Here is a 15,840-nt window from a genome sequence, read left to right as displayed (position 1 = left end):
TAAATGAAGAGAGCATAGTCAGATCAAAACAAATCTGATGATGCACTGATAAAACATTTTACCTGAAAATTGTGGGAATTCCAACTATTAATGTGTATATGTGCATTTGTTCTATAGGAACCTACCAGTTTCATGTTGTCAGACTTTTTAGTAGAATATTAGAATCCTTAGTAAACTGCAAATGTGCTAATTTTAGTCTATGAATACAAAATTTTAGTAACTCTTAATAACTCAGTATAATAATATAATTGACTAATAGATATCAGTCTTTGGTCTTGCATAGCAACCAAACATCAGTTTGAGGCCTATCTGAAGGGGCCTATGAGCCTGCTAACCATTTTTTGATCTATTTTTTTCTGTTTTAAAAGTCAATATATAGTATTCTGTGGCTTGTTTATACTAGTTTAACTGTTCTTCTTTGATGGACATTTAGATTGTTTTTATTATATCAGTGTTATAGCTGATACTGTAGAAAGTATCCTTTAAAGTCTTTCATGCTTATAATTTCCATAGTAAAATATATTCTTTCAACACATATTTATTGAATTCCTTCTTTGTTTTTTTTAAATTTTTTTGTTTATTTTTAGATTTGTCAGAGAGAGAGAGAGAGTGAGCACAAGCAGAGGGTGTGGCAGGCAGAGGGAGAAGCAGACTCCTCGCTGAGCAGAGAGCCCAATGCAGGGCTTGATCCCAGGACCTTGGGATCATGACCTGAGCCGAATGCAGATGCTTAACTGACTGAGCCACTTAGGCATCCCTGAATTCCTACTTTGTACTGATTTCTCTGCTATGTACTAACTAGGCTTGTGGGCATACAAAATAGATGTGTTTCATTCCTACACTAATGAAAATGAAGACAAGTATATTTTCTATTTATTCATCTTTTTTGCTTACTCACATATTCCCTCTTCAACTATTCTTCTACATCATTAGGTCCTCTACTATATTGACCCTTATTCTCGCATTCTGTCAGCTATCTTCTGTCTTCATTTTTCTTCCCATTTAACTTAGATTTCCTGGTGTGCTCTCTGGCATATACTTTAAATTCCTTGGTACCATTGTCCTTCTCTTGCACCCTTATGTGTTCAACCTTACATGAATTCACCTTAGCTGCCATCTGTCTATGCTTTGGCAGCTAAGCACTATGAAAAAAAGTCCTAAAGCTAGGTGGTTTTATTTATATAATACAACTATAGTGTTTACCAGCCTAAATTAGACTTTTAGTACCATCTGACATTCTTAATACGTTTCTTTACTTACCTTTATATCCTATTTGATAAGAACTAATTCAGATTTTATTGTACTCAAAATTCAATACCTGTTGCACTTTGTGTCCCACCTTTCACCTCTGCCCTTCTCACTCTTAGAGGTTTTCCCTATGATACAAAGATAGTATCAGGTATTCTTTCAACTTTCTGTAAATCTATAAATCTGCCTGCATCTACAGATACATTTTCTTTATCAGAGACTAGTCCTTCATTTGCACTCTAGGTCTAATTCTTTACCTTGAATCTTCAATCTTTTCATCTGTGAAAAACATTTTCAAAGATAAAATATATAAAATGTAAGTGCAGATTAGCATTAACAGATGAACATTTTCTATTGATTTTAATGATAGGGAACACTAATTTTGAACCTCAGTTAAGTGAAATGTCTCTCCCAGAAAGAATTCCTTTCTTCTTGGGGCACCTGGGTGGTCAGTCAGTTAAGTGTCTGCCTTTGGCTTGGGTCATGATCCCAGGGTCCTGGGATTGAGCCCCGCATTGGGCTCCCTGCTCATTGGGCAGTCTGCTTCTCCCTCTCCCTCTGCTGCTCCCCCTGCTTGTGCTCTCTCACTCTGTCAAATAAATAAATAAAATCTTAAAAAAAGAATTTCTTTCTTCTATTTAGTAAACTTACATTACAAAAAAATTATACTCAATTATTATTAGTATATTTTGAAATTCTTCAATAAAAATTTAGTGGAAATTTGCTTTCTCTTATTATGTAAGTACTACATAATGTCTTCAATTTTGTCACAACCTAAAATATTTACTCTCTGGCCCTTTGCAGGAAAAGTTTGCTGGCCCTAGGGTCTAGGCCACCTTAACTGGGATGATAGAATGGAGAAAAGTAGATTAAAGAGAGATTCAGGAAGAAAATGGATATAACTTGTGATTAATTAGAGGCGATGGGTGAAGGAGAGCAAGTTCAGGATGATTCCTAGGTTGACAAAGGCTTTTGTTTTGCCTTGGCAGAAAATATGATGATGAGGATTTTAATTAGCTATATTGGTTTCTTCAATAATGAATGTGAAGAATTACATCTTTCTTCTTTTTTTAACAATGCAGCTTTATTGATACAACTTACATTGAATAAAATTCACTAATATACAGTGAGCAGTTCATTCACTGATTTACAGTATATTCACAGGATTCTGCAGCCATCACCACAATCTAATTTAGAATATTTTGTTTCTCTCTGAAGGAAACTGGGCCCATTAGCAGTCATTCCCCATTCCTTTTCTCTCCCACTCTTCAAACCATTGATCTGTTTTTTGTTTCTGTAGGTTTGCCTATGTGGACATTTCATATAATGGAATCATAAAATATGTAGCCTTTTGTGATCGGCTGCTTTCATTTGGCCTAATGTTCTCAGGGTTTGTTCATGTTGTAGCATGTATCACCACTTCATTCCTTTTATGGTTGAACAGTATTCCACTAAATGGAATATATCATATTTTATTTATTCATCATCTTTGTTGGACATTTGAGTTGTTTCTACTTTTTCATTCTTATGACTAATGCTGCTGTGAATATTTCTGCACAAATTTTTTTTGGATGTGTTTTCATTTCTTTTGGGTATTGACAAACCTAACAATTGCCGGTTCATTTTGACAAATTTATGTTTAACTTTCTGAGGTCCTGCCAAACTGTTCCATTTCATCTACATTCTTTCTCTCTCTTTTTTTTTAAAGATTTTATTTATTTATTTGAAAGAGAGAAAGAATGAGAGAGAGAGCACATGAGAGGGGGGAGGGTCAGAGGGAGAAGCAGACTCCCTGCTGAGCAGGGAGCCTGATGCGGGACGCGATCCAGGGACCCCAGGATCATGACCTGAGCCGAAGGCAGTCACTTAACCAACTGAGCCACCCAGGCACCCTACATCCTTTCTCTTTTTACGACAGCCATCCTAGTAGGTGTATCTCTTATACTTTTATCTTTGACTTTAGATAGATTTGAAGAGTGCTAAGTGGACATGTTCTCTTGCCTTCCAGAAATGTGGATACTGTTATGACAAACTAGTCTTTGTAATAGTGCAAAACAAAACTGAGCTAAAGCTTAGAAGAATATGCTAGGTGGTAGGATAAAGGAAAAATGATCCTGGTACTTTTTTTTTTTTTTTTAAAGATTTTATTTATTTGAGAGAGAATGAGAGAGAGAGAGCATGAGAGGGGGGAGGGTCAGAGGGAGGAGCAGACTCCCCACTGAGCAGGGAGCCCGATGCGGGACTCGATCCCGGGACTCCAGGATCATGACCTGAGCCGAAGGCAGTTGCTTAATCAACTGAGCCACCCAGGCGCCCGATCCTGGTACTTCTAAAACCTGGGAAAATGATTTACTTTGTATTGGTTCTCTACCTACTCTTTAGCTATACCCTGCTTTATATAATAAATGTTATATGTTCTTGAAATGTTATATGCAAATCCAATCATATTTTAAATAAACCAGAGGATTGCTTTATTGGCAGAGAGCTCTTTTGTAAGGAGAATAATTATTTTCTAGAAATAGCCTGGTAAGGCAGAAAGCATGAGATTTGTAGTCAGACCAACTTAGCGTTAAATCCTGCTTACTTAACCAGCTTTTTTACTATGGGCAAATGACTCGAACTCTCTGAGCCTCTATTTCCTCATCTATAAATGAGGATGAAAATAGTATCTATTGAGTTATTATGCAAAGATGCCACAGATGAATGAAGAAATAATGTGGATGTAAAGTGGTTAGCACTGTTAGCAACTGTGATAATTGATAATGATGGTTCTTTTTTTTCCCCCCTTTATTTATTTGAGAGAGAGAGAGAGAGCAGGGGGAGGAGTGGAGGGAGAGGGAGGAGAGAAGCAGACTGCCTGCTGAGTGCGGAGCCCGACTGGAGTCTCGATCCCACGACCCCTGAGATCATGACCTAAGCTGAAATCAAGAGCTGGAACCTCAACCATCTGAGCCATCCAGGGGCCCCAGTGATGATAATTTTTTTTTTTTTTTTAAGATTTTTAAAATTTATTTGACACAGAGAGAGGGCGCACAAGCAGGGGGAGCAGCAGAGGGAGAGAGAGAAGCTGGCTCTCCACTGAGCAGAGGGCCTGATGGCGGGGCTCGATCCCAGGACCCTGGGATTATGACCTGAGCTGAAGGCAGACATTTAACCGACTGAGCCACCCAGGCGCCCCATTTCCTTTTTTTAAAACCACTTTTACATCTTGGTCTTCTTTCCATTTGGATTCCACAATTCATAGTGGTTTTTTTTTTCTAGTAAAGTTTTATTTTCTCCCTAGGAGTACTTCTTTGATTCCCGAGTATTAACAGATGGAGAACTGGCTCCCAATGATCGGTGTTGTCGTGTGTGTGGAAAAATAGGCCACTACATGAAAGACTGCCCTAAAAGGAGAAGGTTGGCAAATGATTATATATCAACATTACAGGGAAAATAAATGTGAGGCCAATTGTAGCTATAACTGTGTTCATATATGTTTAAGTAAGAAGGTTCAGGGCTTTAAATTGGACATTAGGTAAAATGTATATCGGAGTGGAATTTTGTTAATAGAGTGAGATTTTTTGGGGGCACACTGGTATCATTCATTTGTTCACTTACTCATTCATTCAGGTTTTTTTTTGTTTTTTTTTAATTGAAGAAGCATTTATTGACACCTATTCTACTGGGGACTGTGCCAGGAGCCAAGAAAAAAAATGACCAAGTCATGGGGTTCTTGCTGAGTACCTCATAGTCCTGCAAATCAGTAATTAAAATATAATTAACTGAATCTTTGACGTATTTACTGTGAGGTATACGTATATAATATATACCTTGAGGAATATACATCTCCACACCCCTGAAAATATATTTATGAAATAAACTTTCCTGTATTTTATATAGTCTCTTTAATAGGCCAGGAAAATCCTTTTTTTAGTTATTAAGTCTTGCCTAATATGAAGAGCTTAGAACTTTTCAGACAGAACTAACTCCTAGGTTCCATCAGTGCTATATACTGACTTAAATTTAGAGAAGACACTTGGTCTAAGCATCAGCTTCTCCCTCTGTAGAAGGGAGATAATAAATACCAACCTCTAAGGATTGTTATAAGATTAAAATATTCAATGTTAAAAATTTTTTCTAATTTATTATTGTATTATAAAACTACTGGAATGCCCAGTTTCTGCCATATGAGTAGGTGTACTCTAAATGTGAAGTTCCCTTGCCTTAAAAAAGGTGCGTGATACAGTGGGCATGTTAATCCCTTTATTGGTGAGACTTTTGTATAGTTTAGTTTGTTCTGTGATTCATTCAGTTTACAAGTCCCTAGCCCCACATTATTGGTATCAGCAGTTTACTGTTTAGACTAAAGAAGAAAGACAGTGAAGAAGAGAAGGATGGGAATGAAGAGGAGAAAGATTCCCGAGACCTTGTTGACCCCCGAGACCTCCACGACACTCGAGAGTTTAGAGACCTCAGATGCTTTATATGTGGAGATGCAGGACATGTACGAAGGGAGTGCCCAGAGGTCAAGCTGGCTCGTCAGAGGAATAGCAGTGTGGCAGGTAAATAGAAAAGGCCAAAAATAGTTTTTGGTAGAAATAAGGTCATTTGTGTTGATGTCATTCTAAGGGCTCTGATTCCTCTCTATTCCAAACTTAGCAATATGATTTTCAACCTTATAATTTCTTAAAGAGAGAAAATTTAGATAGTCTTTTATTTTGAACAGTATTCATGTTCACTATTAAGGTCTTAGCAGTCTGTTGTATTCAGTAAACTCCCTTTAAGTATTCTTTCGATTTGAGTTACCTTCTTTATTCTTTCACTATCAAAAGATAATAAAAGTTAATTTTTTTTTTCTGGAAACATATACAGGAGAAATTATATCTCTTCCCATTGCTCTTATGTGAGAGGGAGATCTGTAATTTTAAGAATTAGAAACCCAAATGACAGTTAAATGAAAGAAAAAATAGAGTATTTTAGAAGTGATTTCCGGTTACTCAGATTCTTGTTGCAGAAGGTATTTTCTTAAATATGTCGTCTCCTTTAGAAAGGAGTAATTGTCTTTTCATTCTTGTTTCTACCACCAGTACATTTTTTTAGTGATTTGCAAGATTGAGAAATAGCTTTAAAAAAATTAGTTGTTACAAGTCCTTCACAAACATAATAATAGTTTTAAGTTTATAAAATCTCAGAGGGATTTGAGACTCTTTAACAGAGGAAGGGAGTTTATTGATTGTCATTTCTCTGTTATTTATTTATTGATTTTCTTTCTGATGTCTTCTCTTAGCAGCCCAGCTGGTCCGCAACCTTGTAAATGCCCAGCAGGTGGCTGGTTCAGCCCAGCAACAGGGTGATCAGTCCATAAGGACTAGACAGTCCTCAGAATGTGTAAGTACTCTGCCTGCAAATGGATTAGTTTTGGTAGAAAGATTGATTGGATTGATCTTTTAGACTGGCAAATATAGTCATCCAGATAACAGTGCTTTGTAGAGGTGTTCCTGCTAGGCACATGAGGTGGAATGAGCATTACCTTTGGAGTAATGCAGTTCTGGGTTTTTATCTGTGGGGAAGCTACTTAACTTCTTTGAGCCTGCCTTCTTATTTGTAAAATAAGGTAACAACTACCTAATGTATTTGTTGATTGGTTAAAATAAGGTAATTGAGGTTTCAGGCTTTGCCTAGTGGCAGATTATCAGCAACATTTATAAAAATAGACACAAAAATTGGAGATGTGTTAGGGGTTTAATATGTTAGGGCAATATATGCATGGCATTGGACTTCCTTGAAGCTTTTATGTGTCTTCTCATAGCTGATATGAATACCTAGTGAAATACATCCTGTGAAAGAAGAGTATTAAATTGGAGTTCAGATTCACAAGTTTCATATTAACTTTGCTGAGTTGCTCTTAACCTTTGTGTAAATCTGTATTCACTTTGCACTTCAATTGAATGCTTTCTTACTCTAACCTGATACTGTGCTTTGGTGCTTCACACTTAGTCCTTTGGGTGGCCATGCGAAGTGGTAGGTATTAGTATGATCAAGTTTTACAAATTGGGAAGCTGAGAATAAGAGAAATTAAAAGATTCAAACCCAGGTCTAGGTAGCTTCAAAGCTGTTAACTATTAAACATGCTGAATTTGGTATGATCTGTGTTTTAGAAAAAATTCTTACAGCATTTGAAGATCAATATAGGGAGAGTCTTGGAACACCATTTAGGGGCCCACTAACCCCACCTGTAATATTTGTATACATACTATGGGCCTGACATCTTCATAAATGTTATATAACAACAATAATAATAGCTAACATTGTTGATCGCTGTATGCCATATGTATCTTTTTTACTGTTTCTTATAATAAAATATTGAAAAAGTACAGAAAATAATAAACATCCATGTAGTACCACCAGGCTTTAACAATTCTTAACATTGTGTTACCTTTATTAAAAAATTACCCATAGTCAATAATCCCTATGCATTCCTCTTGGATGCTGTTCCCATCTTAAAACCTTCCTACCATCCCTTCCTAGCTACTAAAATGTATGTACTATCCTGAATTTGGTATTTATATTTTCCACATATATTGCCTAGTTAATCTACACAAAAACCTATGAGATAGATTCTGCTTATTATTTATACATTACAGGTGAAGAAACTGAGATTTAAGTTTCTTACCTGAGCCCAGCACATACTTGGAACTAGAACTTGAACCCTCAGGCCCTGTCTCCAAAGCCTATGCTAACCATTTTCCTCTGCTGCTGCTTTTACCCTTTGCTTTAGCACTCAATTTTCTCTTACCTGAGATTTGGGTCAGAGTCTGTCTAATGGACATTGTTGTTCTGATGTCTCACAAAGCACTTTAACCTCAACATGTCTAGAATTTAACATACTTCTCTCCAAATTCCTAGACTTGCTTCTTCTTGCTCCTGTGTTCTCCATCTCATTGAATGATCCTCCTGTCTGGTTTCCAGAACTACTCCCTTTCCCTCAACCCCCACATCTAAATCAGTCACCAACTCCTGTTATTTCTACATGTAAAAAATAGCTCACAGCTATTTGCTTCTCTGTCCCTATATTGTATTTCCCTAGCCTAGGTTACCATCATATCAGGGCTAGCCTTTTAATCACCCTCATTAGTCTTTTTGCCCCCCCCCTCCCCACCCCCGTGTTCTCTATTTCATTCCCATTAAGCCAGAATAATTTTTCTAAAATACAGATTGATCATGTTCCTGACCAGTTTGAAACCCTTCAGTGGTTTCTCAGTGCCCTCAGGATAAAGTCTTAACTATATGGTCTATGGGACCCTTCATTATCTTGTCTCTCTTTGGTTCTTCAACCTCAAATCTGCCATTCCCCTGCCCTTGTACTCCAGTAATAATAAACTGCTTTCAGAATCCAGTTACTTAAACAAGTCAGGTGTTCATGAGCCTATAGACCTTCAGTCATGTTGTTTCCTTTGCATGAAATACTCCTCCCCTTCCCTTATCCCTTCCCTCTTTTATCAGACTGATTGCTATTTACCCTTGTGTCTCAACTTAAAGGTCACTTCTCTGGGATGCTGTTCTTGATTTCCACTTTCATTCATCTTATCTTTTTTTCCTCCCAAAGTATATTGAGGTATTCCTGCTCTGTCTGGGATTTCCTTATAACACTACATCATACATTCTTTATCATAGTAATTGTTGTATTTGATTGTAATTGCTTATGTAATTTCTTCATCTGCTCTTTCTCCTTTCCCCCATAAACTTTAAGTTCCATGAGGGCATACATGTTAGTATTGTATTTTTAATACCTAGAACAATGCCCAGACATAACTGACACTCAGTTACTTGTTGAGGGACTGAATCAAAGTGGCTGTGAGATATTTAGATACAAGTTTCTAGTTATAGTTGGAATATGAGTTCTGCATGATGGGAATGACGTCTGGGCTCTTTCTTCTTTGGACAGTAAAAAGGTTTATAGGGTAATGTATATGTCAGAGGGTTTGAGGGTCTCAGAGAAAATTCTATTTTCGTGTAAAATGAGGCTCTTACTCACTTCATAGAGTTGTGTTTATAATGTCCTAATAAAATAACTCCATAATTTTGTATTTAGATAATCTCTGCTTTTATAACATTAACATGTTTTTAAATTAATTTTAAAATGTTATCTTTTTCTCTTTGCAGTCTGATTCACCATCTTATTCTCCTCAGCCCCAGCCGTTTCCACAGAACTCTTCCCAATCAGCTGCCATTACTCAGTCTCCATCCCAGCCAGGATCCCAACCCAAGCTTGGCCCACCTCAGCAGGGAGCCCAGCCCCCCCCATCAGGTCCAGATGCCTGTGTATAACTTTCCACAGTCACCACCAGCTCAGTATTCTCCCATGCACAATATGGGATTGTTGCCAATGCACCCTCTCCAGATCCCTGCCCCATCCTGGCCTATCCATGGTCCAGTGATCCACTCTGCACCAGGCAGTGCCCCCAGCAATATTGGCCTGAACGATCCCAGCATCATCTTTGCACAGCCTGCTGCCAGACCTGTGGCGATCCCTAACTCCTCTCATGATGGACACTGGCCTCGTACTGTGGCTCCAAATTCCCTGGTGAACAATGGTACAGTGGGGAATTCGGGTAACCCTTCCTTTTCTTCTTTTGCATCTGTCTGTAGAAATGGGTGATTGGTATTATTGGTTGAACTTGGGGATATAAATATGAGGAAAATAATGGCAAGCAATATTTATGAGGGGCAGTATAGGATTAGATAAAGAGTATGGGCTGTGGATTCACACTGTCTGGATTTGAATCCTAGCCCTGCCATTTATTATGTGGCATTAGGCAGTTGCTCAGTCTTTTTGTGCATTGGTTTCATCCTTAAAATAGCGATATTAATAGCTTCTAAGGCACAGGGATGTTGTGAATATTAAATGAGGTAATATACATAAATGTTACTTTAAATTTTCACTGCAGTCCAGCTCGGTGTAGGGTATTATTAAAACTAATTTTATAGTTGAGGAAATTACAGGGTTAAGTAACTTAATTATCATGCTTTCATAATTAATCATAGTAGATCCAGGATTTAAACCAATTTCTTTCTTCAAAACCTGTGCTCTTTGCCCTAGACTCTTACTATCTCCCAGTAAGGAGCAATTCTTTAAAAAGATATTAGTAGCACTTTGTAGCATTAAAAAATACTAGTTTTTTCCTGATTTATAGAAATACATTTTCATTATAGAACATACGAATAATAAAATATAATCCATATTCTCAATTCGTAGACATAACTCCGTGTAATATTAGGTGTCTTATGATCCAGTCATTTAAAAAATATTTGCATAATAAAAATATTTTATAAACCATAAATCTTGTTTTATATCCAGCTTTTTAGTTGATAATTTTTTACACTTGATCTTAGCCAAAAGACCGAGAAGCGATAGTAATTTTTTAAGAGATTTATTTATTTTAGAGAGAAAGAGAGAAAGTGCATGAGTAGGAGGGGCAGAGGGAGAGGGAGAGAGAATCTCAAGCAGATCCACACTGAGCGTGGAGCCTGACATGGGGCTCGATCTCATGACTCTTAGATCACAACCTGAGCCAAAACTATGAGGCAGATGCCCAGCCAGGAGCCCCAATAATATTTTTATTTTAAAAACTCCATTATTGAAAATTTGAAATGTATACAAAAGAGAGAGTAGAGTATGATGAACCTATCCCCCATTACCCAGCTTTTAACAGTTCCCAGTAGTTGCTAGTCCTTGGCTACTTTACTACTTTTATTTTTTGTTTTTTTAAAGATTTATTTATTTTAGGGGATTAGAGGCAGAGGGAGAGGGAGAGAATCTCAAGCAGACTCCCTGCTGAGCATGGGGCCTAACATGCGTCTTGATCCCACAACCTCAAGATCATGACCTGAGCCGAAGTCAAGAGTTGGATGCTTAACTGGCTGAGCCACTCAGGCGACCCACTCCTTTTCCTCATTTAAAAAAAACTTTTGGGGGCGCCTGGGTGGCTCAGATGGTTAAGTGTCTGCCTTTGGCTCGGGTCATGATGGCAGGGTCCTGGGATTGAGCCCCGTGTCAGGCTCCCTGCTCAGTGGGGAGCCTGCTTCTCCCTCTCCCTCTGCCATTGCCTCCACTTGTGCTCTCTGGCTCTCTCTGTCAAATAAATAAATAAAATCTTTAAAAAAAATAAAAATAAAAAAAGCTTTTGGCTTTAGTATTTAATCAAATCTCAGGCATTGGATCAAATTTCTGTATAAACTTGTTTGTATTTCTTAAAAAAAACCCACACACAAACAAGACTGTTCCCATACCCAGTATCCTCTAATACCCAGTCCTTATTCATTTTTACCTGTTTTTCTAAAATTGTTGATCTTTTTTGAATCAGAATTCAAACAAAGCCCCATACATTATATGCGGTTGTTGTATCTCTTAAGCCTCCTTTAATTTATAACAGTTTCCCCTCATTATTTTTCTCCCATATAAACTGTTTATTAAAGAAACTATAGAACTACATTCTAGTGTTGGCTGAATTTTATTTTTGTGACATTGTTTGAAATGTACCTCTATGCCCATATTTTCTGTAAATTGTTAGTTAGGTCCAGAGTCTGGATTAGATTCAGGTTATTTTTTTTAGTAAGAATTTTACTTTTTGGTTGGTGCTATATGGTTCCTGTTCCCTTATTTCAAAAAGAACTTTCTGTTATCTTTTAGTGACCTAAGATTGATCAATGAGTTGGATATCCATTATACAGTTCATTAATTTTTACATAATAATCATAGCTGTTGATAATTATTGCTGATAACCATTAGTTCACTAAGGGTTGTAAAATGATTTTCTATTCACTATTTGTGATTCTTCTATAAAGAACTTTTCCTTATTAACTACTTGATTATCCTGAAATATAGTATGTATAGGAAAAGTAGACTGAGCTTGACTCTTTTCCCTTTATCAGTTTTCAAAAAAATTTTAGTACTTTTTTTTTTTAATTTTTGTTTTTTTATTAGAGAGAGAGAGAGAGCACAAGAGTGGGTAGGGTCAGAGGGAGGAGCAGACTCCCTGCTGAGTAACGAGCCCAATGCGGGACTCGATCCCTGGACTCCGGGATCATGACCTGAGCCGAAGGCAGTCGCTCAACCAACTGAGCCACCCAGGCACCCAGTTTAGTACTTTTTTTTTTTATTTGCGAGAGAGAGAGAATGAGAGACAGCATGAGAGGGAGGAGGGTCAGAGGGAGAAGCAGGCTCCCTGCTGAGCAGGGAGCCTGATGTGGGACTCGATCCCGGGACTCCAGGATCATGACCTGAGCCGAAGGCAGTTGCTTAACCAACTGAGCGCCCCAATTTAGTACTTTTTAAACAAAAATAGACTATTGCTTTAGAGCACCATGATGGAGGAGGTATCTCTGAACTCTTCTGAAACAATATAGATAATGTATTGTGCTGAGCAGAAATGCCAGAATGTGGGAACTCATTTAGATTTCCAAGGTCAAAGGATATATGGCATACATGGCTGTTCTAACGTGATCTCTGCTTCTGTCATTCAACAAATGTTTATTGTATATATGCCATGACATGTACTATGATCGTTACTGAGTTATATAATCATGAACACAGACCCAGTGTCTTGCCCTTTGGTGTAGTGGCTCAGTTTTCACAGTTTTAGTCTTCTCTACCACCACTAGTTGATCTCTTTCAGCCTTAATGAACTAATTAACATCCCACATACCATACTGTCTCTTATCCCTAATTGTTTATTTAATTTGTTCATCTGCCTGGAAAGTCCTCTCCCTTATATCTCTCTTGCCTACTCTCACCTTTTGCTTTGCTCCAAAACTTGGCTAACTCACGCATTTTTAAATTTAGCTCACTTTCTGTAGGATGCCCATAACTCTTAATGATTCTGTCCTGCAGTTGTGTTAGCAATCCTTTCTCTCCTCCATGTTTGTATTATGAAAATATTTGTTTGTGAAAAATGGCCAAGGGAGATTGGAATATATTCTAAGAAATACCCTTTTATGTCAGACATCATTTATCAATTGATCTGGACCTCAATATGTATACCCAGTCTCATTTAAAGAAAAAAATATACCCTGTAGTATAGCTTCAGCTCTTAGTTGTAACTTGATTTTACGAACTTTCAGTGAACCAGCTGCTTTGTTTTTCTGGTTACCTCCTGAGAAAACTGAGCTTGTTAAGAATGTGGCTAGTATGGGTTTTAAGTTTTCTTGCTGTGTACTCCTCCCTATCTGGTACCTCCTAATTTGCATTCCTGCTAGGAAGTTTAGTGAATGAGGACAGTGTCTTTCAGATTATTTCCTGCCACATTATGATCCTGAGTGAGAAAAGCCACCAAAAATGATCCAAAGGATTTAGCAAGTACTTTGAAAAGATGTAATTTGAGCGGCGCCTGGGTGGCTCAGTTGTAAAGCGTCTGCCTTCGGCTCAGGACATGATCTCAGGGTCCTGGGATCGAGCCCCACATCAGGCTCCCTGCTCGGTGGGAAGCCTGCTTCTCCCTGTCCTACTCCCCCTGTTTGTGCTCCTGCTCTCCCTCTCTCTCTCTCTGTGTCAAATAAATAAGTAAATAAATAAATCTTAAAAAAAAAAGATGTACTTACAGATACATCTTTTTTTTTCAAATTTCCCATTGTTTTTTTTTCTTTTTTATTATGTTATGTTAATCACCATACATCATTAGTTTTTGATGTAGTGTTCCATGATTACAGATACATATTAAAGGGAAGTAGATTGTGGGATGGTTTGCCATAGAAAGAATAGCACTCATATTTTTTTGAGTTCCTACTTATATACCAGAACTTGTGTAAGCCACATTACTTTTTATTATCTAATTTAATCCTCACAATAGCCTGAGGTACATAATTGAATCTTAGTAATTTTTGAAACTGGGATTTGAATATCAACCTGGTTGGCTCCAAAGCCCAAGTTCTCAACCATTACACCAAGTGCTTTAGCTTCTAATAGAATCACCTTCGAGGCCATGATAGAGTTGTTTCTAAGATAGTTGGCATTGTCTTTAGGATAAAATGTAAGTTCCTTAATGATGTACTATAGTTCTTTGAAATGTAAATCCTACCTTACCTGTCCAGACTTTTTTCTTATCACTACCTACCTTACTCCTTTCTCTGCATCGCTGATTGTTTGCAGCTTCCCAAACTTGCTGTGCTTTCCTGTTTCTGGCTGTTGTACATGCTATTCCTTCTGTCTAAAATGTGCCTTCTTTGCCCCATTTTGCCTAACTTGTTCCTTGTGCTTTAAAATTCAATTTAGTTAATCATCTTGGGAAAACCATCTCTATCTTTGAATCAAATGTGTTAGCGCCTTCTTTAGAACACCTTCCACCCGTATAGCAGTGACCACATATTGTATGTCGTCTTCTTGTATGTCTCTTTTATGAATAATTTGAGCACATTTACAGTGTTTGATTCTTTAAAAAATTTGGTATCCTCTGCATTTAGCATTGTTCTTGTTCAGTGGTAGGTACTCAATAAATTTTTGTGGAATGAAGGAATATTTAAATGAACAAACTGATATTTTAAAGTATGTCTTTCCTGTCTTGTTGAAATGCAGAGCCAGGCTTTCCAGGACTAAATCCTCCAATTCCTTGGGAACATGCACCACGTCCCCATTTCCCTCTTGTCCCAGCTTCGTGGCCTTATGGTTTGCATCAAAACTTCATGCATCAGGGAAATGCCAGATTTCAGCCCAACAAACCATTCTATACTCAAGGTACCGTTGCTTACAAATTCATTAACTGGCTGGGTGGGTTTAGTTCTGGGACAAGGAAGCTATGTGAAGGCCAGGAACAAGGAGCGAAATTTTATGCATTCGATAAACATTTATTGAGAGAGCATATTGTGTGTCACACTGTGCTAGGTGCTTGTTGTTCAAGCAAGAGTTAAGTAAAACCTGTATACCTAATGCACATTTTATTAGGAGAGCCAGACATGTAAAATAAACAAGGATAGGAGCTTAGAGGGAATCAGTTAATGTTATCCTAGCAGAGATATAATAGGAGATAGGGACACCAAGGATCAATTCACACAAGATTTTGACATTTGAACTAGATTGTGAAAGAGATACAGGATTTTTTTTCCCCTAGAGATTTTTTAGAGATTACAGGTGAAGAGAGTTCTTAGCTGAGGGAATAATATATGCAAAGTCAATGATATTTGTCTGGCATAAGGAGAAAAAAGAAAATAATAGGGCTAGAGTATAAAGTAAATGGGAAAGATGTGTAGGTGATGAGGTTAGAGAAGGTAGGCTGAGGCCATATTACGTAGAAGTTTTTGGGACTCAGTTTAGTAAATAGTGGGGATCTAATAGAAGTTTTGAATTGAGTAGTGACATAGTCAGATTCGTTCTGTTGAACTAAGACTTGAATGACATTAGAATTCGTTATATTTTGTTGGTGCTGATGTACCAATAATGGCTTTGATCTAAGTAATGAGTATTACAAACTAAGGAATACTTGTAGCATTTTATCTAGCCTGCTTGCCTCAAAGGTATTTTAGTTCTAATAGGGAAAGTCTGAGTCTGGCCCTCAGCTCTTAGTTAACCTAGGAATTAAAAAACTAGAGTCAAAGTTATTACACTTAAACTAGGAGTTCAAG

The 15,840-nt window shown here is 37.5% G+C and overlaps 1 protein-coding gene across 1 annotated transcript in view; it reads left to right on the top strand.

Annotated features, from left to right (window-relative positions):
- Window positions 1–15,840, top strand: part of TUT4 (terminal uridylyl transferase 4) — a 121,475-nt gene that overhangs the window by 104,531 nt on the left and 1,104 nt on the right. The window contains 6 exon segments of the mRNA XM_044913871.1: window positions 4,532–4,647; window positions 5,581–5,792; window positions 6,518–6,618; window positions 9,394–9,525; window positions 9,527–9,842; window positions 14,798–14,956. Of these exon segments, the coding sequence (XP_044769806.1) occupies window positions 4,532–4,647; window positions 5,581–5,792; window positions 6,518–6,618; window positions 9,394–9,525; window positions 9,527–9,842; window positions 14,798–14,956 (1,036 nt within the window).

This window comes from Neomonachus schauinslandi, chromosome 4 (genome assembly GCF_002201575.2).
Source record: "Neomonachus schauinslandi chromosome 4, ASM220157v2, whole genome shotgun sequence".
NCBI classification, from domain to species: Eukaryota; Metazoa; Chordata; class Mammalia; order Carnivora; family Phocidae; genus Neomonachus; species Neomonachus schauinslandi.
This window is presented reverse-complemented; position numbering and strand designations above follow the sequence as displayed.